Source organism: Aedes aegypti, chromosome 3 (genome assembly GCF_002204515.2).
Source record: "Aedes aegypti strain LVP_AGWG chromosome 3, AaegL5.0 Primary Assembly, whole genome shotgun sequence".
NCBI classification, from domain to species: Eukaryota; Metazoa; Arthropoda; class Insecta; order Diptera; family Culicidae; genus Aedes; species Aedes aegypti.
In genome coordinates, this window is record NC_035109.1 from 361,164,049 (window position 1) to 361,191,951 (window position 27,903).

At 36.0% G+C, this 27,903-nt stretch overlaps 1 protein-coding gene across 4 annotated transcripts in view; it reads left to right on the forward strand.

The window, feature by feature from the left end:
• Positions 1–27,903, forward strand: part of LOC5568514 (transcription factor AP-2-epsilon) — a 213,147-nt gene that overhangs the window by 71,958 nt on the left and 113,286 nt on the right. The window contains exon 2 of one of the 4 annotated variants that reach the window (XM_021850497.1): positions 418–1,061. The exons of 2 other annotated variants lie outside the window; for them this stretch is intronic. In XM_021850497.1, coding sequence (XP_021706189.1) covers positions 1,017–1,061 — 45 coding nt within the window. In that variant the 5' untranslated portion in view covers positions 418–1,016. The remainder of the gene's footprint in view (positions 1–417; positions 1,062–27,903) is intronic. One more of the 4 variants, XM_021850496.1, reaches the window with a different exon arrangement.

Genomic DNA, 27,903 nt, shown 5'->3' on the forward strand with positions numbered 1-27,903 from the left:
CGAGAAAAAGTAGCATAACTGTTGAGAGCATGAGCCTAGAAGCAACTCGATCTATAATTCCACTGCTAGTAGGATTGTAACATGAAATATACAATCCCATTACTCATGTTTCATCGGAGAAATTTGTTAAAACTCTGTTCATGCTGACTTTATTATCGTCATTTGAAGAAAATTATTAGATTGCACCCACTGAATCAAAGTTATGAGATAAGAAAATGTCAGAAAAAAATCTATCTTATCTACCATGAAACCCATTGTAGACAAGATATAATTGCTCCCTTAAGAAATCTCATTATCACGACCAGCAACCTTCAGCTAACGAAACTCGCTCACTCGCCCTCAACCCCGTAATCACAGTAATAGCCGTTAATCCTTCCAAATAACCACCTTGCTAACTAAGTATTTTGTTTGTTCTAGGTAAGACGGCAATGAAAGCTTAATTTTTCGCACCTTCTGCTTCTCTTGAACGACCTCTGAACGGATGCTGGCTCCCATCCCATCCCAACCGACGGACACTGCTCCAAGACGACGATGCTCCTTATGCTGCTGCCGTTGCTTCTGAGTACCGAGCGGATATTGCCAAGCACATAATAGGGTAGCTCTCTCGCGCACAAATGATAATCACTGTAATCTTCCATTGCGGTGGGATTAAATATCGGCGCTAATACGCGTTACCGAAGGAGTGAAACCTGAAACGACGTAAAACACGTGCTCTTGCCAGCACGAAAGAGCATTTCAAAAAGCAAACGCAATTCAACAACCAAGAAAAGAAAAGATAAAAACATAACGAGTCACGGAGAGTGGCGAAGTTGCAACCCCCAAAGAGAGAAAGAAAAAAAACTAACGCAAAACGAAACATATCGACCCGCATTGAAGCACCATAGCGAACAGAGAGACAGAGAAAGAGAGAGCACAAGAAGCGGGTCGTCGTGAAACTTTAACGAAACGGTACTAAAGTGGCCAAAGCAAACTCACGGTATAGCGGCGGTGGAGGCACCGTCGGAAGCACCGGCGGTATGACGTTTCGTTGTGTTTCTTCGTACGACGCCAGCGCCCAATGGGTAAGTGTTGAAGCTTTTTGGAATTAGTCGGGGCCGAAAGCGACGCGAAACGGGTGACCGAAAGAGCGAAAAGTTTCGTCCGCACCCGTTTTTCCCGCAGGCCACGGGTTTAGCTGAAAATCGGAAGATGTCTCTGTCGTCGCTTTGTCGGATGCGTATACGCGTGGATGGGTGGGAAGGGAAACGAAGGGTGGTTTATGCTCGATTGAAGAGGATTTATGATGGGACTAACAGATGAATTACATCGTCGAATTGCTATAAAGTTATCACCTAAAATTGATTTAGGAATTTTATTACCTCATTATCATTATCTGTAAACTGATGTCTGTGATCGAAAGGCATTTAGACTCGGTACATATATGTTATTTTATTGCCTATTTTCAGGCTTTTCACCTTGTGATCAACCGCATCAATCCTAGCATCGGATAACTATAACGATAACAAATAAGTACTATACCATTTAATTCCACTAGAGTTTGTATACTTTGACAGATACGCGTATTTCGACCTCAACTGTAAGGACGGTCTTCAGTACCTTGTACTATACTACAATTTACATCAGAGGTTTATTTTTATAACAGAAATTAGCACTAGCTCGCCAAAAATGTCCGCATTTGATATAATGAACTCTCACTTAATCTCTTCTCGGTAAAATCTTATCTTTCATTATCAACTACTTTCCATAAAACCCGGCGAGCAGCGCCCGCGTCTTAATGACCAACCGTCTGAAGATTGAATGGCCGACGATGTCACCGCGCAGTGTACTGACACCACTACTCGTCGACTGCCCATTAAACCCATTCGGTTGGCAGGTTACAAGCCGAGAAGCAACTAACTTTTGGCACTCGGTGACTCGTACACTTAACGGCTCCGCTTGTCGTTTATCGCGAAGAAAGAGCGAACGAACCAATTTGCTGAAATTTAACGAGAATATTTCACTTCTTCTTCTTCTTCTTCTTCTTTCTGGCATTACGTCTCTACTGGGACAGAGCCTACTTCGCAGCTTAGTGTTCTTATGAACACTTCCACAGTTATTAACTGAGACCTATCTGTGCCAATGACCATTTTTGCATGCGTATATCGTGTGGCAGGTACGAAGATACTCTATGCCCTGGGAAGTCGAGAAAATTTCTAACCCGAAAAGATCCTCGACCGGTGGGATTCGAACCCACGACCCTCAGCTTGGTCTTGGTGAATAGCTGCGCGTTTACCGCTACGGCTATCTGGGCCCCACTTAAGGGTGCTATTTCACTATTTCACTTAAAGGTGCTGAAAAGGGTGGGCCATTTTGATTTGGAAAAAAATCAAACAGTAAAAATCCTTAGTTACACCTCTCCAGGCAGTGCAGAATTCGCTCTCATTTGAGTATGAAGCACGATCAAAGCAAGTTAAGAAAAACATCCCATCTGTTGCGGTCCACGATCGTCATTGTATCGCACACAGTTAAAAATAATGAAGATTACACGTCATGTAAACTTCATTTATGCGATGTAAACATGACGTCATGTAAATTTAAGTCTGGAATCATGTAAATTTGTGTTATATGTCATGTAATCACACAGAATTCTACTGGATTACATGACATATAATTGAAGATTACATGACATACCATGTAAATATCTATTATATACCACGCTCCAATTATGTGCATTATATATCTCAGAAATTTACACGTTTCGTTTGTACTGTGCAAGGTGTAACAAGTCTGGAAGCAGCGAGCGAGAGCCCCAAAGAGAGAGCGATGATAAAATCCATTTTTCTCGCTTGTTTACCATTGGGGATAGGTGTTTTTCTTTACTGGCACTATAAACAATCTACGAACTTCCAATAGCAATAGTGTCCCCCAGGCTTGGAGCATGTTTAGAGGGGTTTTATCATGCACTACTATCCCCCAATCTGATCAAAGTTGTATCAGTATACGATAAACAGTCTCTCATAATGTGCAGCATGTTATGATAGTTACAGAGAGCGATACGTGAGAGATTCTCTCAATTTTCTTAGGATTCAATCCCTGCACCTCTCTTTTTGTTCATTTGGATCCCTATTGTAAAGGTTTGAGTGATATCGATGAATTCTAAGCTTGAATGAGCTTGAAATTTGTATGAAGAAAATCTATCAAAAGCATGGGTAACTTGTAAGACTGTTCCAATCACATCTTCGGCCATAGTTAGCGCTGTAGTTGAATTTCTTAATTTTTGCTCAAAGACTGCATTAAATCTGCAGGAAATCTTGTCGTTCGTAAGAAAACAAGTTCTATCAAACTTTCTGTTTATCACAGTTTCTTTCTTCTATTAAACTTACATTTTCTCATTTTTATCATATAAACTCAAAGCTCTTTGTGCATCACCCTTTATATTTCCTAAGACTAGATTCCTTCCAAGTTTTCATACTAGCTTCTGTTGGTCTGGATACACAAATTTGGGAGATGTATTTTTTTTTTTTGCTTTTTGATGATTATGGGCCACCCTAGTGCTGAACCAACGAACTGTTCGGATCTCGGATGCCACACGTTGCATAAAACTCGAAACCCCCGAGATCTCAGATGAGTTGCGACATATTGGGGAACATGTTGATGGGAATGATCTGGTAAGGAGAAAAAAACACATGGGATCGCAGACGCTGAAGAAACGATCCCATAAAAACTAATTTACTTGCACATTTAAAAATATTTACTACTCGTTGAGTTAACCCCGTTTTCGGGTATTTGGCGAGCATGTTTGTGTATGTAAGCCGTGAGTTAACATTTTTGCTACTCGGGAGTGTTTGACATGATTAAGATCAACCAGCTGAGGTGTGGAATACCTTGTAAGATTGTACCTGGTAACATTGTACCTGTAAGATTCCTCCTGAGTCTAAAACACAAATGGAATTAGAAAAAAAAAACATATTTCTCCTGCTTTTTTAAGCACGTTGCTTGCTTTTTTTAACCGACAAGAACATTGACGATCAATCGATTCCAGTCAATTGTCTTTTCTTTTTTAGTTGACTCCTAAATTTAATTGAACTTTGACAAAATTCGTTTCATTAAACATCAATTTCAAGAACATTCGATTTCGAAGATCCACAAGTTGTTTGAAGAAGCTCAAAGCAAATCGAATTTTTGAAAAGATTGGAAGCCACTGCTCCAGAATGTTGAAGGTCTTCAAAATTTTATTCACCCATGCAACGTCTTATCAACTAGCGAAATGTGAAAAGACCTAAAATTGAAAATTGATCGACTGTAATTGTGATGCCCATTATAGAATTAAAAAAAAGAAAAGAAAACGAATATCCTATAACCTAAAACCAGTACTCTTCCACCGTTTTAGCTATTACGTTCTTTGCTACTCTACAGATAGAACACACCACAAAAACCAACCTTTCCAAATCGGTAGAAAAATTACTTACTAATATGAAACAAGCATGACTCTTGCGTTAATGAAGCTGATATGAGCCTGAGTCGTTCCGGCTGGACAAAGCTGGTGGTCCTCTGCCGCTGCCGTCCATCGGTAGCCAGCCAATAACATCCTATAAAAAGTGCTAAATTGCATTAACTGGATCGGGGACATAATTATAATATGTAGCTACAAACTCTCGGCGGCCAGCGGCTGCATTACTACTTAAACCCGCGTGGAGGCAAATGCGCGCAAGTCGAGCGAAAAGAAATTGGAAGAGACTATTTGCCGCCACCGAGCTTGTGTATACGTGGGTACCGTACGACGGGGTGACTTTGAATGTTCAAAGTAGGAAAATATGATTTTTATGAGTTCTGTCTAGACGATTTTTATTTTATTATTTTAGGACAAGTACACAGTTCGAACGAAACGTGTAAATTTCTGAGACATATAATGCACATAATTGGAGCGTGGAATATCATGGATATTTACATGATATGTCATGTAAACTTCAGTTATATGTCATGTAATCCAGCAGGATTCTGTGTGATTACATGACATATAACACATTTTTACATGATTTCGAACTTTAATTTACATGAAGTCCTGTTTACATCGCATGAATGAAGTTTACATGACGTGTAATAGTCATTATTTTTAACTGTGTAGGGTCATCGCTTAGTAGACAGTGTCATAAAGACGCATTAGTGGCTTTTTACGACCATTTTGCTATAAATCGTTGCAATTTTTTTGTCAGAAAGAACAGCGTTTCAATGGTTTAGAGCACATATCTCAATCGTCAAACAAATTAATTTCAATTTTATTTCACCGTTGGAAACATTTAAGACCAGTATTGCAGGGAAAAATGCATGCCAAATGGAGATCGAGAAGCTCCCAATAGAAATGTTTACCAAACCTATAAAAAATATTTCAGTGTCGCTATGCTATCAATAAGAATATATAAGAACATAAGGACAGGATGAAGTCAATATGATTTTGAACAAAATAAGTTCAACTGACCGTTGTGCATAACCCAAGAATTAAATAAAGAAGTCAAAGAAGGCAAGAAAACATGCCAACTGTCAGTGAGCTGTCTTCTCTCTCTCAGATTTAATCTAAGGAACTACGGAAATCCCTATTTCATGAGCTTGTTTGTTAAATTCAAAGTGATGACACGTAGCTTTTTCGGAACTCCCGATCCCTAGAAGAACTCCAGATGGAATCCCTGTAGGAACTCCTCGTAGAATCCCAGGAAGAATTCCTGCTATAATCTCTGAAGGAACTCCTGAAAGTATCCCTGTAGGAACTCCTGATGGAATCTTTGGAGGAATTCCTAAAGATATTCTTGAAGAAACTCCTAATGGAATCATTGCACTATGGTCCAGGAATCAGTTTTACGCGGAAAGATGCATTTTGAGCTTTAGAATGAAACATTAGACAAAAACGGTCTTCTACAAAGTTGTTTGTATTAGTTGAGCCCTTTGTTTGGTTGTATTGAAAATTAGAGTGGACCACATTTTCATAGAAATTGTGTAACTAACTTTCTTATTTGTAGAAATTATATTATACATGATTCAGCAAAGTTGTAGACCATTCAATTTCAAGCAACTTTGCCAAAAAAAGTTTTTTTGTATCTCTTAAATTGGCCGATTTAGAGCTATTTTCTTACGGTGACATAGGGTGGTCCGAACAAAACTGGTTTTCTGGCTCTAAAGTTTTCAATTCAAAATTCTCATCAATTCTCATGCGTAATTTGGTGAGTGAAGAAACTCGCTATCTCCTTCCGTTTAGGAGTTATTGTTGTTTTTCTCTCAAAAACATGCCTACTTTGATTGTGAATATCTCTGATTGGGGCAAACATAAAAAATATCTTTTGACGGCGTTCAAAAGACAAAATAAAATTGTATATTATATCAAAAAATTACAGATGTGTTATTTTTGTAACTCTAATAAAACGTCTTGAAAATCAAATATTTTTTATCACAAAAACTTTAATAACTTTTGAACTAAAATAAGTATCAACAATCTTTTTGCATGAAAATTTGCGTTTTGTTAAGTTCTAAAAGTCGTCCATAGACGACTTCGACGAGAAAATAATATTAAAAAAACTAGAGTTGAAAAACTTATTTTTGTTGGACCACCCTGCGGTGATTAGGAAAAAATGCTCTAGATTGGTCAAATTTTGAGCTACAGAAAAACTTTTTTTGGCAAAGTTGATCAAAATTTCAAGTTCTACCGCTTTGTCTAAGAGCATATACCAGTATTTTTGCAAATAAAAAAGTTGATTATATGATATGTGTGATATTGTGGTCCACCCTAGTTTCAAATGACACAGTGTGAAAGCTTACATTTTTAGAAACAATTTTGTAGAAGATCATTTTTGTCTAAAATTTCGTTTTCATGCTCAAAATGCAAAATTATAAAGAAATACATACTATGAAAATCTTCAAAATAGTTTTAGAGCCCTATCTTTCTTATTTCAGATTTCTCGTCAAAGCGGTCTATGAACGATTTTAAGAACTTAACAAAACGCAAATTTTCATGCAAAAATATTGATGATATCTATCTTAGTTCAAAAGTTATTAAAGTTTTTCTGCTTAAAATCCTTTGTTTTTCAAGGCATTTTATTAGAGTTACAAAAATAATACATCTGTAATTTTTTGATATAATATACAATTTTATTTTGTCTTTTGAATGCCGTCAAAAGATATTTTTTATGTTTGCCCTAATCAGAGATTTTCACAATCAAAGTAGGCATGTTTTTGAGAGAAAAACAACAATAACTCCTAAACGGAAGGAGATAGCGAGTTTCTTCACTCACCAAATTACGCATTTTTTGAAGCTCTAAAAGTGTCTCATAGACTACTTTGATGAGAAATTTGAATTGAAAACTCTAGAGCCAGAAAACCAGTTTTGTTCGGACCACCCTACGTCACCGTAGGAAAAAAGCTCTAAATCGGTCAATTTAAGAGATACAAAAAAACTTTTTTTGGCAAAGTTGCTTGAAATTGAATGGTCTATAACTTTGCTGAATCATGTATAATATAATTTCTACAAATAAGAAAGTTAGTTACACAATTTCTATGAAAATGTGGTCCACCCTAATTTTAAATAACACCAAACGAAGGGCTTAACTAATACAAACAACTTTGTAGAAGACCGTTTTTGTCTAATGTTTCATTCTAAAGCTTTAAATGCATCTTTCCGCGTAAAACTGATTCCTGGACCACTGTGCATTGGAGGAACTCCTGATGAAATCCCTGGATGACTTTCTAATAAGATTCTTATTGGAACTCCTGATAGAATCCTTAGAGGAACTCTTTATATAGAAGAAACCTGATGGAATACCTTGATGAACTCCTGGTATAATCTCTAGAGGAACTCCTGATAGAATCTCTTGAGGTATTGGGGGTACTCCTAATGAAATCTCCTGAAGAACTCTGATGGAAGCCCTAAATTTACACCTGATAGAATCCCTATAGGAACTCCTGATGGAATCTTCGGAGGAATTCCTAAAGAGGTTCTTGAAGGAACTCCAAAGAAATAATTGGAAGTACTCCTGATGTAATCCCTTGAAGAATTCCTGAAAATATCCCTGGAGGAATTCCTAATAAGATTCCTGATGGAACTCCTGCTAGAATCCCTACAGGGTGTCCGCAAATTATCCGAACAGCAAAATATTGGAAAGATGATCTCGCATTGAAAACAATGAGAAATCAATGTCCATGTACCTTTTGTAATACATCTATATGTTAACACATAGGTTCCCAAACTTTTCGAGTGCGCGACCCACCTAGATGTCTGGCATATTTTTCGCGACCCACCAGGTGAAAAAAGTTGATAAATTAATTTTTCCACTAAAATTTTTGAAGTCTATCGTTACTTTTTTGAAAATGGCATGAACCGCGAACGTTTAAATTACAAAGTCTACGATGTTGCTTACATTTCAATGTGACTAATTCTCGTTCAATTGACAACAACAACAACAATCACATCGAAATATTATATTCCACCATAATACATATTTGATGGGAATATAAACTTTTCATACAATTTTACGAACCAAGGAAAACAGTTTTTCTCAGCTAAAAAGTTATTTATTTTTTGATATTTAAGATAATTATTTTTTCTGAGCTGGAAATTTCAACAGTAAGAGTACTGTTTATCAATTAAACTCATTGAACTCCCAATATTTGTGATAGAATTATTTGAACAAAGATTTCAAATATCATTTTTGCTAAATTTCTTGTACACAGCAAAAAGTTGTGACTATTAAGTAGCACGCAATTTGGAAATCAACGGAAAATTGTGGCAGGCATTTGAAAATTACAAGCGTTAGCCAACAGCTGAAGCAAATCAGACCATCTGTCAACCAATCATGATCCTTGCAATAAAAAATTCAGTTCAGTGCGCTAGAAATTTATTGTTGACTGCTCTTTCAAATTCACGATGAAACCGCCAACCATCGAGCGATTCTGTGACACATTCATTTAAGGAATAAGCTGTTCCACTTTCATTTTTCATTTACTGAGATGGTGAAACAGCCGAGAGAGCTGGAGCGTGTAGCTATCACTAAAGGGTCACGAGTTCGATTCTTGGATACATTTTTGTATTTTCTCTTTTAATTTTGAAGCTATCATCAACTTATTTTCAAACCAGCAGCAATGTAGTTTTAAGATCGCACATAATGATGAATATATTTTGATACATTCAATCCGTCATCGTTTTAGACGTTTCGTTCGCAGTATGTTTGTTTCCGAAATTTGCCACAAAAATGTAGTATGTAAATCTATAAATTTATCCAAGCTCCTTGTACAGTTGCGTTAATGTGAAAAAAATCACCATATTTATACAAAACTTTTCTTATACGAGAAAAAAGTTTTGTTTGAAACAAAATGTTTTTAAAGCTTCAATTTTCTAACATCTTTCCAAAAAAAAAAAATAAATGCCATATCAAGTGTTTTGATCATCAGCAGAAATGCTGAAATGAATAAATGGGAACAATTTCAAACCATTTCGACCACTTCGAATCGAGGAGACATATGAAAATGTAGGAAAAAATCTAAGTCGATCAACACAAAATGAGATATTTTTTCGCGACCCACCAGAGAGCAGCTCACGACCCCCCTGGGGGTCGCGACCCACAGTTTGGGAAACTATGTGTTAACACATAACACAACTTTAAAAAAATTCAAAATGATTGCTTGTTACTGGGATAGGGTAGGTGTACCAGTTATGGCCATAGTGGTTCCCTATTTCGCCATACGTGATAACTTGAATGTCTCCATATTTTGAAAAGTTTTGTGTGTTTTAGCAGTAAGAAATAGGATATAACTTGATGGTAAAACATTCAAAAAGTTTAAAAATGTGAAAGTCATCGACATTTCACATATGGCCAAATAGGGAACCACTATGGCCATAACTGGTACACTTTCCCTAGGCAAATTTAAATGTTTCAGAGACGTTTTTCCTGAGGGCCGCTAGTCATACTGGAGAAGTGTTGTCAATAAAACCTAAAAGAGATGAATCCAAATGTCCTATTATTGTTTGAAGTAATCTTCAGGTTAGTGGCTTTAAGTTAGACTGGAAATAGAAAATTATACGGTTCAAATCCAGTGAGTTCTATGGACATTTCTGTTCCGTCATAAAGTTCGAAAAACAGCTCCCTTTAAGACACTTCAATACATTTGGGTTAGTTTTGCAATAATTTGAAATCGAAAATGTGTCAAACTTAATTCTTAAGAATATAATAAGCCAATGTTTAAAACCATGCAAGAGTATTGAATTTATTATGCTTAATTGTATAGAGCCATGTCTTCAAAGTTTGTACGGATAATTTGCGGACACCCTGTAGTGGAGTTTCTTATGATATCTCTAGAAAAAATCGAATTCCTTGAGGAACTCCTTTTATAATCTCTAGAAGAACTCCTGATAGAATCTCTTGAGGAATTCCAAGTGAAATCTCAGAAGGAAATCGTGATGGAATCCCTTAAGGATCTCCTGATGAAATCCCCAGAAGAACTCTGATGGAAGCTTTAAAGGTGCTCCTGATTGAATCCCTATAGAAACTACTAGTGGAATCCCTGGAGGAATTTCTAAAGATATTCTTGAAGGAACTCCAAATGGAATTATTTGAGGAACTCCTGACGAAATCCCGAGAAGAACTCCTGATGGTATCCCTGGAAGAATTGTTATTGTGAAATGACATGGAGTGTAATGCAAGTATTCATTTTGCTGAACTGGTTAAAAGAAATTATGCTATTTCGTTTAGTATATTGCCCAACCTACCCCGTTCAACGGTTCCCGCATAGTAGTACTAGCCGGTGACAGTGCACTGGACATTGGAGGAACACACCGTGTGTGCTGCATGCATCAAGGTGGGTAATTTATGGCCTTTAATGGTCAACATCGGGCCGAGCCGGGCAACAGGTACGCAGTCAAATTAAAACCAATTTTGCACCCGCAACGCTCGTGCTGATTGTTTTGACAAAGGGGGCTTGTTTTTGTCATTAGCACGGGTCGTCGAGTTGATTACACCACCGTTGATGAAATGGCAATTGTAATGCGTCATCGACCTCCGGTGAAATTCCGGTAGAAATCTTGACTCTCGGGGAGTTTATGTCGGGAGAGGTCAAAGTTCCTCCCATCGCGCTGCCACCTCGAAGGGAAACAATCATGCAAATTGATTCTTCGAGAGTGGTCCATCCCTTCCTGTCCGAAATGAGTTCATGAGTCCTTGGGCGCGAAGGAAGCACTAAAGCTCAGAAATGGTGTTCCTCCGTTTCGGACCCTGGGCTGGCAAAATTATATTAATTAGAGGTGATGCTGACGCGTAATTAAATATAAATGCTTTTTTACAGATTATTTTTATGGTCGTTTCGCGCTCCGGTACTCCTCCGGTGGACCTTAATTACCTTTATTTCATTTTAATTTTTATTTGCAACCCCCTTTTTCCGTGTGCGGGTACCCGCTCCGCAAGCTCTTCCTCGACGACTATGAGCGACCAGCACTTGCTCGCGTTTATGTTGATTAGGTCCCGCTCGTGGGGTCCAAGCGAGTGCCCAAGTGCGGGGTCCCACAGTTGTGGCGTCAAAAATTGTCCAGTTCATTGACGTAACCCGAGCTTCTGAACGTGGGTCATAGCATTTCATTATGCGATAGCGCTAATTTTTATGATTTCGAAGCAACGCGCGGAATAGCACTTGGGGAAATTAGCTCCGGCCACTAGGACAGACAACTAATGAGCGCAAAATTCTTGGGAATAAAGAAATAGCGGTTTAGCACCAGTAGTGGTTTTCGAAGTGTAGAAAAGGAATAGCGAACATTTTTGCTCCCACAATGATTTTTTTCTCCAAATATTCGATAATAACATGGTTTTAGGCGTTTTAAGAACTATTTTACTTATTTTCATCAATATTTTACCTTTATTTAGTGCTGATCTAGTGTAATATTATACAGATCCTCCATAATGAAAGAGTAATTCATATATCGCATTGAATGGAGACAAAAAAACCGATTTTAGTTATTCGAATTGACTAGTAGAGAGTTCCACATGTGATGAACCTTGTTATAATCCCCTCATGACGGTAAACCTAAAAATATTTTTTAAAATTGTCAATTAGGCTCTGCTTTGTTAGCAATATTAACAGGAAATAATGAAAATTTCATTACAAGTAGAATTACATGAATGTTCATTCGATGGCCGTCTTGCCCCATACGGGTGGCACACTTGCCCCATAGTGTTGAAAATCAGGGTATTTTGGATGATATTTGAGGAGCTCCAAAACTAATACTTTTTGAAATTATTTTCTTTTTAAATGGCACAGTGCTTATGAAAAGATGTGACACTAACATCGTTAGGCTGAATTGGCGGGTTTTTTAAGCTTTAGACAAAGTTAGAGAACAATTTGCTTAAGGTGGCACACTTGCCCAGAGCCGTAGCGTGGCCTCACAGCGCCCTTGGCAAACCTCCCGTTGGGCGCCCCTATGATGCAATTTTGTATGTGATTGAAGTTTTCGTTGAACATCCCAAGTAACCATGCGGCTCAAGCTATTATTCATGAATATATATGGTGTACATAAAGCTAGCATCTACTGTATAGCTACCTTAAGGTGTCAAAAGGCTTCACAAAGGTCGAGTAAATTTTATAAAATATAACACAAAAATGCCTGTAGAGGGGCCCTTTTCCACTTTAAATAATTTTTAATTGTAGTTATACAGTATTGCTAGCTTAACGTATACCGTTATGCATATATTGCTGTTTTTGCTTGGGATACTAGACAATCCATAAAGATCCTTTTTAAAATACTAGGACAACTCTTAACCTTTCAGTCGTCGCGTGGTTGACCACCGCTAGAAGCATCACGCTGATGTTGTGTACGAAAAGCGAGGTTTTTTCAAGTGTGTTGTACAAAATACAACAGCGCGACTACTGAACTGTTAAATGAATGCATATATTAAATTGCGACTCAAGCATTCACTAATTGTGTAAATTCACAAATTGTATAAGATTTTATAAAATATGTTTTGAAGATATTTGTAAGAAATCTACTGTTCATGAGGCACTTCTGCGGAAACAACTGAGCATAGCATTGACGAAACTCTTCTTAAAATCAATATTTTTTATTTTTTGTTTCTTAAATACATTTTTTTTATTTCTTGACATTGTTAATTATATTTTCATTTGTTAAAAAAGCAAAGGCTTCTAAATATTTTGTAATGATTTTGCCTAACAACTCCTTAAGAAAACATTTTTTTAGTTGTTTTCACTAGAGTCTTCCAATAAGTGGAAGCAAATTCGTCAAATTCTTAGAATAAAATGCAATAAAAAACTTTTTATCAATTTTTTAGTGGAATCAGAGGAAATAATAAGATAATATGTGTTTCGTTATACCATTTAGAAGTTCAATTCCTAAATAGTAACATGGAAAAATATGAATTTGTTTTATTAGTTAATTAAAAGTTCATGGAATTTGCAACGAATTTATAAGCATCCCTTACTCAATAGCCTTGTTTCTGTGATACTTGTGTTAGTAATTTACTTAAAGAAAATTACAACTGTTCTAGTATCTCCAACACTTCCCCTTCTTGGTTGAATTTCAGAAATGGTATTTTATGTGATCTAAAATTTATTAATGCTAAATCATCTCCAGCGAATCAAAAATTAAAAAAAAAAACTATAGTCAGTCAGCGTGGAATATGTTCATACTAGGGAAAAAATAAATTCAATCTTTTTAACTCATGTTTGCTCTCTGAAAATGTTGTTCAGGATTCTGTAAGAGTTTCTCCCACGTGAAGAAATTTTTGAATATTCTGCCCAGCTGCACAGTGATGTCAAGGCGGGGAAAAGTTAAAAATAACTTTCACTAACAATTCTGAAAGTATTTTTGTATTTCTCTTCTAAATTCAAACCCAGAATTTTTTGAAGTTTAAATAAAAACTGATTTTTTTTACATTTTCTCAAAGAACGTTATCAAAATTCTTGTGTTTGTGCTCCCTAGTAAAATTTATGGGGAATTATAATAAACTTCGACTAAATTTTCAAATGTGAGCACACACTCCAATACATGCTCCGCTTAAACTATATTTTATACCAACCTTCAGAAAATCAAAGGTTCATCTTGAGCAAACTTGCACACCATAATTTTCAATTGGTTGAAGAATTTAGGTGCTACAAATCTGTATGGCCAAAATGTTTAAATGGATCCAATGAACATTCATGTTTAAATCTTGAAACAACATTTACAAATCATTTGAAAAATTCTAATGCAAATAAGTTGAAGGTCTTTGTATCATGTTTTGTTGTTGCTTGGCTGATGCGTCATATAACTTGACAGATATGATGATCATGATGATGATGAGGTTATCATGGTCAAAGACGAGTCTATCATGCGATGAAGATAAATAGTTTCAGACGGCAATTATCTGGTCATTCATAGTAAGGGATCTTCATTTGGGCATGAACAATCCATTTAGAGACTTTCTATACCATTTGTATGGAGATAAATCACTGTGAGCTGTAATGAAAGGCCTGTTCAAGATTATCTGTCATAATGATCTATCGTACTCTGAGAACCCTTTTTTTTTTTATTTCTTTATTAACGAGACCTGAGAACCCTGTTCAAGATGCTCTTAGGCTTTCAAAAAGACTGTTTAATTCTTATCAAGTCAATTTGAATATTTTTTTTTTTTTCAATAGAACCTCTAAATAAATACCACAAACTTGATTTTTGCACAAACCAGTTTTAATAGCTATTAAAAACCATTAGAGATTAAGCAAGTAACCATAATGTTAAAATTTGAAATAAATGTATGGGAATCATCCAAAATACTGAAAAGTATCTGAAAGCGATTCAGGAATTGTTCAAATTTTCCATTATTGTGTTAAAAAAAAAAATTCTGTTGGAAATTTGTTTTAGGAGGCGCCCTTATTTAATAAATGCCTTTCAAAATTAACAAAATACTTTACGCATTTTGGCGCCCCCCAATGGCTGGCGCCCTTGGCGGGTGCCAACCTGGCCAACCGCACGCTACGGCACTGCACTTGCCCCAAATCCCGCTATGTGTCTGATTAGTTAGTTTGAAAGCGGTTTCTTGAAATTTCGTGATTTCTTGATTAACAATATTTTGTATTTCTCTCAATAACTGAATCGGTTTTTGAGGATTTTCCAAAAATTTTAATGATTTCTTAAAAGGCTTAGAGCCTGGGTCCACTTGATAGGATTCAGGTTCATGTTTTTATTTCTCAATTCAAAAAAAAGTATAATAATTTATCTAGGATACTCGCCTGGAAGGATTTCAACTGTGATTTCATGATTTTCGCAGTCTAGGGAAATCAAAACGGAAAGTTTTGTTTTGCCGGCGTTTCGGCACTTTGTATTTGGCCTTTATTATACCCTTGAAACAAAATTTTCCGTTTTTATTGTCCTAGAGAGCGAAAGCCATAAAATCACATTCAATAATTTATTCTTGCATATATTGGCATAGAATTCACAGGGTCGAGAGCACGATGAATCAAGAGTTGATCAAAAGTTGAAGATCTTCTTCTATAATAACAGATTCAAATTCACTTCACATTTTGGTACTGCATTGTAATGCCCTGTACTTCAACAATGGAATTTGTTATAGTTTCGAAAGCCTTGTCTGATAGGAACGAGAATTATTTCGAAGGAATCTTAAAATGTAACAGGGACATGCTTAGCAATCATAGGAAAAATCACTCACTCACCCGAACGCTATCGATAAAAAATGGCAAAGTATCAGCTGCCACCGGAAGTTCACTGACAGCCGAACGCTACTAGGGTGAGCGCAATAGGCTAGGGGAAGTAGTTCACCTAGCATGAATGAGGGATGAACTTATCGCTGAGAAAAAGTAGATTTTGTATGAAATTTGACAAGTATTTGAATGACAGATTCATCCTTGTTCATCCACTTCTCCTAGCCTATACCGACGAATCGCAAACGATTGAGATAACCCGAAAATCAAAAGACTCACAGAGCGGAGAGAAAACCAATCCGCTCTCAACTGGGAGACACCCGATCGCTGAATGCATTCAACTGAATGTACGGGTTTCGCGTTCACTGAATCATTCTGCCGGGTGTATTTTCAGTCAGTGAGCGCTCATCAATACTCAAATACAAATGCCACTCCAACGGAATCGGCATTCAAACAATCATTCGCTAGTGCAATCGGATTCCTTCGGTACACTGAGTCGGTAGCAGTGATGCCACATACACAGGTTTATCTGTAATTACACATATTTTTTCCTGTTCTTGCCTACAGATATCTGTGATCACAGATCACAGATTTTTAGATAAAAAAGATTTTTAAGATTTTAGCACATTTCACGAGTTTAGGACACAGTTTTTGAAGATAAAATACAGAAATGCCATTACTCTGTTTAGTGTTTTTTATCTTGAGTTCCATTAAACTTTTAGAAATAATTATGCATCTTTAAATTACTTTTAGTAGAATTAGCTTAAAATCATAATGATTGACATGCCAAATACAGCTATAATACGATTGCAAAGGTTTCGTTTTGATCTTGAAAACAAAATAAATTTTGGATTTTTGGTCAACACAGATGTTTATCAAGATTTTTGGAGGTTGACCTAAGATACAAAAGATTTTTCCGACCGAAAACACAGATGAGAAGCGGAAAAAATGTGGCAACACTGGTCGGTAGTGAATCATTCTGTTGTCGTTTTTGTCTAATTTGTCGCTCGACGGAGAAGTAGAAAGCATATTGGAAATTGAAACAGTACGCTTGGTACTCCTATCGGAAACTTCGCTCTTGATTGCGAGTAGAAGTGAGCGAGGGGAACGCAATAATCTAGTGAGTGTTTCCCATGCCTGATGATTCGAATCAAAGTCAGAGTGAATAACCAGTTAGCTACAAAGCTGACAAGAGTCGGTTAAGACCAAATTAATTGAAGAAGGGTTTCTAGAATCCAAGCTCATTTTAAAACAAAACTTAAAAAAATCATGGTGGTTCGAATGCTATTCAAGTAAGAGACTTTCACCCTAAATATCATAAAATTCGATTAAGATTTGGAAAAGTTATGGCTATTTGTTGTTTTTTTATGTGAAAATTGTAATTATTGGTCGAACTTTCATTGCATGGTACCAAATGAAGATACAATCTTTTTCGACTTTTTATGTTAGGGCAATTCCAGGCCCATCATAAGGATGCCCCCACCGATGGGGCAAACGTCCGTTTTAGACAATCAATTTTGAAACTGTTATAATTTAAAATGGGTAACTATTTTGACTAAAGTTTGTTCAGCAAAATTAAGGCCAATATGTTGAAGGTTCATTGAGTGGTATTTTTTTCTTTTCAACTGCTATTGTATTTCTGGAAATTTCGATTATATCACTATGATCGAACTTTTGCCCCACCTTACTCTGATGGTATTGAATTGAGAAACATTCTAAAGATTGCTTGAAAATCAAATCGTGCTATTAAAATTACTTTGAGAATTACCCACGAGAAATTTTTGCCATTGAAGTCTCCACAGACAAACAATTTCGAGTAATTTACCGCAAGTTAGTTTGAAGCAGATGAACTTGCTGTCCAGTGCAATGAAAAGACAAATGGGTTGCTATGAAAGTATATTAAACAAGTTGTGTTTTTTAACAGAAACATCTATAGTCTAAAAATCTCCAACGACTAAAAAAATATGTTTTATACCAAAACGTAACCTAATAGCCAATTTGTTAGTAAATGCCACCCCTAATTACCCTGCTTAAGTTCTAACAGCCAATAATTCTTAAATTTACATGCTACGTAAACTTTTATGATTGTTATGTAACGCGAGTCATGACTAAATATTCAACGATAAATAATATAAACTGCCTCATTGAATTCAGGAATGCTTGCTATCTTGAGTGGAACTGAAACTTTTCATGATCTTGCACACAACACTGCATGCATTTCTGTAATTCCCAATTACTTAATTTTGGCTGAATTTCCAAGGTCCCCACTAGTTTGCCTTTTGTTGTGGAGGGTTTCTGAGTTTTCGGTGACACTGCACATTGGACCGAATCGACAATTTGGCCGGAAAAAAGTGTTATCTCTGTTCTCGTCGAATTTAGACGTTTGATATCTTCAGAAAAGTTATTCGTAATTGAGTTTTGCATCTTTTAAGGAAAAAGTGAAATGGGGTGGCCCATATTTAAGCTAAAATTTTGACTCAAACTTTTTTGTTTGATGAAATTTGTGGCTGCGCTCTTCTGCAAACTTTTAGAAAATATTATTTTGAACAATTTTGTCGAAGACACTTTTGATCTAACTCTTCATTTGAGCTAAGTAAATTGATTTTGAAAGTATTATCTTAGGGTGGACCCAAAAATCAGTTATTTTGATCTAACTTTTTTGTTTTCAGTTTTTCGTGAATGTGGTCTTCAGAAGAGTTGTAGAGGAAGTAAAGATACACGTTTTTGCTGAACATCGTAAGTTTGTAATTCTTGTGATTTTGAAGTAATAAGCAAATTTAAGTGAAAAACTATGAAATCTTAATATGCCCATAACTCATGGTGTTGGTTCGATAATTTTTTTCTTTAAGTAGCATTAGAAAGGCCATACAATAGGCAACTTTTGCTGCAAAAACTGTTAGATCGTATTTTTTGTAAATTGAGAAAATTCACTTCAAAAATATACTTAAAAACTCGAAATTCGCTTGTAACTCACAAGATTTTAAAGTTAACGGCGTGCTATCTTCAGCAAAGTTGAAGAATTTCATTAGATCTACAACTTTCCCATACACCAATGTTAAGAGAAATGTGCAACAATATATGAAGAAATGATGATACGATTCAGATGTAGGTCACCTTATATTTATTGCTATAAAATATTAAGTTAGTATATCAGCAGTCGCTTTCATATACTTGCTGTTGTAAACTTTGTATGGTATTATGATTTTATTATTATTTTATCAGTACTTAGTGGTATAATTCACGTATAATTCAAAATGTAAAATGATGCCAATGCAATATAAGAAACTTTAACAGTTTCGTCATTGTGACTGCTATTATTGTGACTGAATACATACAATAGTGTCCTGGGATACAGATTTGTGGAAATGGTGGATTAATCTAACATTATTAAAGCAGCCAAGTTAATCAAAAAGTGTGCAGGTTTGGAAAATTATTGATAGAATAAAAGTACAATTATATTGCTACTACTTGAATAATTTTGTATTAACTAATAGTAAAATGTATTATAAGTTCTACATATTTTCGTTTCACATTTCTCTTAACATTGGTGTATGGAAAAGTTATAGATCTAGTTAAATTCTACAACTTTGCTGAAGACAGCATGCCGTTAACTTTAAAATCTTGTGAGTTACAAGCGAATTTCGAGTTTTTTAAGTATATTTTTGAAGTGAATTTTCTCAATTTACAAAAAAATAAGTTCTCGCAGATTTTGCAGCAAAAGTTGCCTATTGTATGGCCTTTCTAATGCCACATAAAGAAAAATTTTATCGAATCAACTCCATGAGTTATGGGCATCTTAAGATTTCATAGTTTTTCACTTAAATTCGCTAATAACTTCAAAGTCACAAGAATTACAAACTTGCGATGTTCAGCAAAAACGTGTATCTTTACTTCCTCTACAACTCTTCTGAAGACCATATTCACGTAAAACTGAAAACAAAAAAGTTAGATCAAAATAACTGATTTTTTGGGTCCACCCTAAGTTAATACTTTCAAAATCAATTTACTTAGCTCAAATGAAGAGTTAGATCAAAAGTGTCTTCGACAAAGTTGTTCAAAATAATATTTTCTAAAAGTTTGCAGAAGAGCGCAGCCACAAATTTCATCAAACAAAAGAGTTTGAGTCAAAATTTTAGCTTAAATATGGGCCACCCTATTTCACTTTTTCCTTAAAAGATGCAAAACTCAATTACGAATAACTTCTCTGAAGACATCGAACGTCTAAATTCGATGAGAACAGAGATAACACTTTTTTCCGGCTTAATTGTCGATTCGGTCCAATGTGCACTGGCAACACTGATAGAATCGGGTATTGCAGCAGTATTCGATTAATTTATTATCAGTGTAGAACTAAGAAAAGCAAATTGAAGCTGAGATGATAGTAAGAGAGTAGTTATTCGGAATGTAAGAACAAACAATAGTCGTATTGTGAATTTAGTTGAAATAATTAATGAAATAAATTTCCAGGATTGAAGCTAATCAAACAGAAACACTCATTTTTAAAACGTTCCTGAACTGACACTACCGAACATCTTTAATGCCATTTAAAAACTATGCTCAATTTTGGGTTGGTTTTATGCAAAACTGCGTTCTTTAAACCCAATACATTTACCCAAATTTGACTTTTTGGACCAAAGTTCTCCCAGTATATGCCGATCTCTCCTTTTTTAGTTAAATTCGTGTGGAAGAAAGAGAATACCGAGCGATTTTGGGTTGAAAGTATAATCGATATTCTTAATTGTGGGTAAAGTAAACTCAAAGTTGAGGTAAAAAAATCTCCGTGTACTGAATATTATATCATATATAATGCACAATGGATCATAAGGCATGTGAACTGAGCGGATTTGCTTGCAACATTCTTTGAGAGAAGACGTTTTGCGTTCAATATTTAGGATTTTGATAACAATGTTAGATACAATTGCTGTGTTTATGATTTATCATTAAATAACACATTACAAACTGCTTTACATGGTCGAGGCTAAAAATATGTGATGTGTAAATCTAAGATTTTTTTGGTGTGTAGTTGCAGTTAATATCAGAAGTAGGTACATTTTGACGATTTTCCGTTGATGAAAAGGTGAAATTGAAATTATTTGTGCCCGCAGAGACATTAGCAAAGATATCACCATTCGGATACACAAAATTCGAACAATTACTTACTCCAGGAGTAATCCCAAGAGGAACTTATAGAAAAAATATTAAGAAATCCCTGAAGGACTTTAGGGAAAAATCCCTAGATGAAATTCTGGGAGAATTATTGGAGGAATCTCTGGAGAAATTTTTGCCTTAGTTTTTGAAGAAATACTCGGGAAAATCTCTGGAGAAATTCCTGAAAAAAAACTGCTAAAGGAACCATAAAAAGTATTTTCTTGAATTATCTCTGGAGAAATTTCTGAAGAATCCCCTGAAAATAATTCAGAAGGATTATCTAGATAAATTGCTGAAGGAATCCTTGGAGATCAAGAGGCATCTTTGGAGAAAATACCTGGAGTATCCTTGGACAAATTTCTGATTAAATTATTGTAGAGATTTTGTTGGAGAAGTTTCAGTCTATATTTTTCTGGAAAAATCCTTGGAAGTATTGCAAAAATTAATGGAGAAATACCTGGAGTAGTCCCGGATTTTTTCAGGGATTTTTTTTTCAGAAAAAAAAACAAAATCACTGTAAGTTTTCATTGAGGAAGTCAATTGCAGGATTCTCTGGACGGATTCCTGAAAAAAAATCTTTAAACATTTTTTTGAAGGTTCTTTGTAGGGATTTTTCTAAAGTTACCCCTGGAGAAATTTTTAAAGAAATTGCTGGAAAAATCTCTGGAGGAATTCCTGGAGGAGTCTCTGGAAATATTTCTGTATGAATTACAATAAATTGCTGTACGAATCCCCGTAGGCATCTCTTAAAGAATCTCTGGAGTAAAGGAATGAATTCTATCGGAACTGATATTCAAATACGGCAGCCATCGAATTTTTTTAGAGGAATTTATTGAGAAATTGTTATAGAAATTCTTTATGATAAGCTTGGGGAAATCTATTAACAAATCTTAGCGGAGTAATCACTTGAGACATTACTGCTGAAAGCTCTGAGTAATTTCAAAATAAATCACTGGAAGGAATCTTGAAGGAATCAGTGGAAAAATCACAATGTTATCCTCGAAGGCATTCCTGGAGGAATCCCAGGATGTTTTCTTGGATCCCTAGCTATCTGACCCGTTCTTAAAATTATGATTGTTGTAATTTTTGTTGATGGAATGATACTGATTTATTTTATTAGCAATATTTACTAATTTGGCTGTTTCGAAAACAATTCCGGGTATCCTGATTTTAAAATATCCTGATCGATGGTGAAGAAACCGCTTATAAGTGGATTTTTTTCCCAAGGCTGTATTCGAGAAGCATTGCCATCACTTAAACTGATAAGTATATTTTATTGCTTTAGGTAGTATTGAAACTTTCGAAAGTTTTTATACACGCACAACATGAAAGCAGAATTTGCAGAAATCTAAGATCCCAATGATTTTCTTTAAAACTCATTACTTTTGTGGTTGAACTTTTGCTAGATTTTTAAGAAAAGTAAGCTAACACTATACATTGTCCTTTGTCCACAACTGAACCAAATCTCCAACCGGCACTTTGCGGCTCGGATCAATCGAAATTCTCCAGTTCCAAATGGTCAAAACTGGAGACGTAACTAACAACAGCGCGAAAAAAAAAACATTTATTTCGCGCACTCTCACCTTCCATTATAATCGGCCACCATCGGATTCCATCTTCGGACCACAGGCAACTTCACGCTGCTTAAGAGCACCTACTACAAAGCTACTAAAGGTTTTTTTTTTTTGTTGTTACGCTACTTGCCTGCTCCTCAGTTCAAAACAGTACAAAACGCCAAAACAACGTGCGGTCAATTTGCGTTCCTCTGCACTGCACTGACCCTCCTAGACGCGTACGCACTTCTTCTCGTATGTAGGGAAACAAGGTGTAAAATGCGCTACCGCGATATCTTTGCGGTAATGGGTAGTTTAGACATTGTTTTTCAATAAAAGCCGTTTAAATCAATAGAGGTATCGTATGGAATGATATACGATAGCTCTATTGATTTGAACAATTTTTATAGAAAACCAAAATCCAATATTCTCATTAAAAAAATGATAATGATTTTGAGAACTTTGAGAGTACAAAATTCGCCACACTCACTGATTACGCAAAAACCATAATAGGTTTTAAACTATGTAAATAAAAACGAACACAAAAACATAGAGCTTTTCGAAAGGAAATCACTCAAAGGGGTTTTTCCCTCTTCCAAAATTTTTGTTAAAATAAATAAATAAATAAATAAATAAATAAAAACATAGAGCTGCATAGTATCTACTGCATGCACTTAAATTATGAGAAAAAAAAACCTAATTTTGCAGTATACAATCCTTGCGAAATTAAGTGACACGTTTTAACCTGCTGTTTTCAAAATCGTTTTTTTTTTCCTTAAAAATTATTTTTTGAGATTTAATTGCCTCAATCTCAAGTCTGTTTCTAGTAATTGCGAGCTTATATAACGCATCTCTGTAGAACCAATTAGAACGAAGATTTCGACGATATTCATAATTCAAATCAAATTCATCCTCAGTAGGCGCATATCACCCCGCATTCCCTCGCGCTGATCTTGGTCACTGATCCGTCGCCATCACTTGTGCCCGTCGGTACATTAGCGTCCAATTACAATTTATTATTTCGAATATTTTAATAGTTAATCAAAGCCAACAATGGAAGCACACGGGCCTCCTGTAGAAAAAAAAATGTCCGCTCGATTCGCCTGCCCGATTCCGCACGCTTTCCACCAGCCCCGAACTTTCGGGCGGTAACGGTGGGGGGATCCGCTTATTGTCCACCGCAACCGTGCATGTGTGTGCATGTGCCCCAAAAGGCGATGTCTTCTATTGCGTTTCGAATCGGGTTGGTTGGTTGGTCGGTTGGGTGGTCGCCCAAGATTTGAGGTGGAATAATAAATGAAAAACCAATCATGCAGGTGGGCGTTTTGGGGTCTAGCTCTGTGGGCAGGTGGGGTCATCTTGGAGTGGAAAAGGTGCACACGTAGGTACACCTATGGAGTAGGTGCGACATGCGGCCACTTGTAGTAGGTGAGTTTTTTTTTTTTTTTTTGTTACCATACCTACCGTTTTGTCTCAAATTCCAAACAGACTCATATTCCGAACACTCGGTTTTTGTATGGCGATTTGGTTGAAATTTTTCGGAAAAAGGAAATGGCAGTCAATTGCAATTCAATTTTAACGTCTTCCAATCTATTTTATACCTCCGGAGTAATGATGATTCTCTAGTTCGAGACCAGTAGAACTAGCTCAGATACATTTATTTGCGAAATTATTCTTTTGTATGCGATTTATTCTTGCTGTTCGGAATTTGAATCAAGGTGTTCGGAATATGAGACAGAATGAACACAGTGTTCGGCATTTGAATCAAAATGTTGTTCCATACTTTTGCGTTAAAACAATACTAAACAAGTTTTAATAAATATTTTTTACGGCACACCTAACAGCTAACAGTTAGGCTTTGCGGAGAAAATTAAATTTTCATTAATTTCAGCAGATGTATGCCCATCAGAGGCATATGAAGTCACTGTTGGCCTTAAGTGTTCGGAATATGAGACAAAACGGTACATGGTTACCGTTTAGGTTGGTTTGGACAAATGCGGAAAACGAATGATTGTGGTTATTATACAATTTTGTGCGTTTGTGTAGTTTTGTTTTGTCCACTTGTTGCACCCTAATTTAAATGTAATTGATGTGGGCTACACAAGTGTGGTAATAGATGATGTGAAGTGGATTTCGGTTATTAACTCTATTCTTTTATAAAGAAAAGAATTATTTTTTGATCTATTAGAACACGTTCTCACAATCAACCCTGAGTATTAAAAACAGGAATGATACAACCGAATTTTGAAGACATTTGACACAATATGAAGCCATGCTATATGGTGAATATATTTATTCCTTAAACTTTTTGAATTGTTCGAAGTCATTTGCATGAGTTTGAACGTGAATGATTGTCTCCTATCCCGCTCTCTTTCGATTATAAAAGTCCAATATTAAAGCTTTTGAGAAGTTTTTCACTGTTTATCTGAAGACAATGGTCTTAGCTAGTATTTTATACAAAAACGGAACAAAAAAAAATAATATGGCTCATTTATTGATGCAAGAAAAAGTAAACGAAAAGAGCCTCTCAAGGTTAGATACGAATCTTAGGGAGTTACGCGAGATATCCAACATCAGTTACGTAACATCCTGTAACCTACAAAAACTGGAAGAATACGATAAGCAAGGGTTCAAACAGTTTAAATTTTTGTAAACTTGATTTGCGTTGCCGAAAATATGTCTATGAACGATTGTAGCCCATTCAAAAATGCACAAAAGGCATCTGATTTGAAACCAAATCACTTCATAACTTTCAAAAGTGGTTTTCTAAAGATTGGCGTAGGTTTAGATATTTAGTCCCATTAACTTCCGTAGCAACATAAAAACTATAATTTTTACACCGAAACGTTCGTGTGGGATAAAAATTTGAATTTGAATTTTTCTCTGTAATCAGCACGGTATTCATTTTACTACCCCTGTTCTTTATTTACCTCTTCTCCTATCTTAAAAATGGATTCGTGAAATTTTATTTTAAGAACAATCTGTGAAGGTGCCTGAAAAATATAAATGAAAGTTAATGATAATTTAAAGCAAAGTTTTTGGAGTAATTTTTGTAAAAAGTGAAATCTCTAGTGAATTTAAAAAAGATAATTCTGGTGAAATTTTGGAAAAAATTATATAAAAAAACTTATTAATTCTGCCAGCAATTTCAACTATCATATTGGAAAAAATGTATTTATGTTTGCTGAAGATATTATTTCTTTCCAAAAGAAGTTACTGATTGAGATTTTGGAAAAAAAAATCTTATATTCATTGTGAAAGTAAGAAAATGAACATATCTTTCCGTGTCTTCCCATTTTGTATTCTTAGTCACTGTATTTATTCAGAATTTCCTCAATAAGCTTTTGACCTAGAATAGAATGAAACATGGACAACATTCTGTTTCATCACTTTCTCAAGATAAAAGTTAGCAAATGCTGTGTAGTTCGTTTTGTTGAACGAGAAACATTAAAAATATTCATTAGACTCAATACATCTATTATTTGTAACTAAATGTTCTGTAATCTGAACCAGTGAATTTTTCAAGGATGCCTTGTCAAACTACGGATGAGAAATTGAGTCCTGAAACTTTTTGAAAAAGGAGACAGCCCTAACGCTTGAACATCAATCGAAAAAAATCCTTTAGGCTTCCTTTAGCTGAAGAACATAATGATTCGCGTTGTACGAGTTGGAGTTGTTAGAGAGATTGGAGAAGAACTTCTTATTTTATTAGAAAATATCTATATAAATAAAAATGGAACGGTGTTTGTATGTCACGAAATGGCTCAAGAACGGGCCAACGGATTTTCATGAATCCTTCACAGTTGAATTCTTTAAGGGTTCCGACGTGTTCGTGTGTATAAAAAGCAAAGGATATTTAACGAGAAAGTTGAAAAAAAAACAGGAGTGAACAGAACTTCTATTTTGTACGGGGCGTTTCATGGCGTTTTTCAACAGCCTACTTGATGGCAAGACGAAGTTTGCCGGGACTACTAGTTACAAAATAAAACGGATCGATCAACAGTTACAAGCACTAGCAACTTATTTTAGATCTACTTAAGGATAATCTACAAATGTGATCTTCATAAGAGTGAATTCCATTTCTTCGAAATATCTCACATAAAGCTCAACGAGTACCTCAGTAATAACATGGTGTAAAATAAAAATCGAGAAATTATTTAACGTGGTGCCAAAACCAAACGAGGATTGTAACATTACATTGCTCAAAATCAATATATCGAATACCTGGCATATAGGGAGCCCACAATTAATAGATAAAATCTGCAATAAACAGATTTTTTAGAAGGATTTTCAAGGAACTGTCGATTATTTGGTCAGATATCTAACTGTAGAAGAAGTTCTTCTTCTTTCTGGCATTACGTCCCCACTGGAACAGAGCCTGCTTCTCAGCTTAGTGTTCTTAAGAGCACTTCCACAGTTATTAACTGAGAGCTTACTGTGCCAATGACCATTTTTGCATGGGTATATCGTGTGGCAGGTACGAAGATACTTTATGCTGGGAAGTCGAGAAAATTTCCAACCCGAAAAGATCCTCGACCGGTGGGATTCGAACCCACGACCCTCAGCTTGGTCTTGCTGATTAGCTGCGTGTTTACCGCTACGGCTAACTGGGCCCCGCAAGAAGTTGAAGAAAAAGTTGAAGTAGAAGAAGTTGTAAAAAGTATAAAAATCTGCTGATTCCGTTTGACGTATTCTGTTGAATCCATTGGACGGATTCTGTTCAATCCGTTGAAAGAATTTTGTTGACTCCATTGGACCGATTGGCTTGAACCCGTTGGATTATTTCAGTTGTATCCGTTTGATTCTTCCAACTCCGTTGGACGGATTCTGTTGAATCCGTTGAACTCTGTTTTATCCATTGAACAAATTCTTTTTGAATCCAAAAAATCCAAAAGTCAGTGAGTTAAATCCGAACGTAGATATGTACATTGGAATGAATTGCAACTTATTTAGGAATCACCGAACCTTATTACATGATGACTATGCACCATATTTCGCTTACATTTTGTTAGGAATTTACCGATATACTTCCACCATCAGCATCACCGACTGTGGAGTAGTCGCATAATCTCCCGGCGGTCCAATTGCGGAAAGGTTGACCACTTTTCCAAGCTCCAACGGCAGCTGCCCCGGTTGCCACAGTCTGCCAGCGAAAGGAAGCCCAACAAAAAAGGCGAAGCTCTTTATCTGTTTAAGCTGCAATAAAATAGTTTTTATTCACGAAATGACACACATGTGGTGCTGCGGTGGCTATTGGCGCGATCCAAGTTACTTCTGCTCTGTGCTGCTGCTGCTGCTGCTGGTGAATCAAAAGTCGATTCCATTCTCCAAAACTAGCTTCCAGAGCCCAGTATCAGGTCGAGCCAAGAAGGGAAATGACGGTTTTTGCTAGTAAAATGTAATATTTCTGCGAAGATAGCACAGAACTGCGAATCGGTCGGTGGCGGTGGTCTTCGCTACGCAAAACGACAAAAACCGAAGCAAATCTCGTGGCTGCAGAGTAATCGTATGCTGAAGATGGAAAACGAGGTGTGGTAAGTCCAGTGTATCG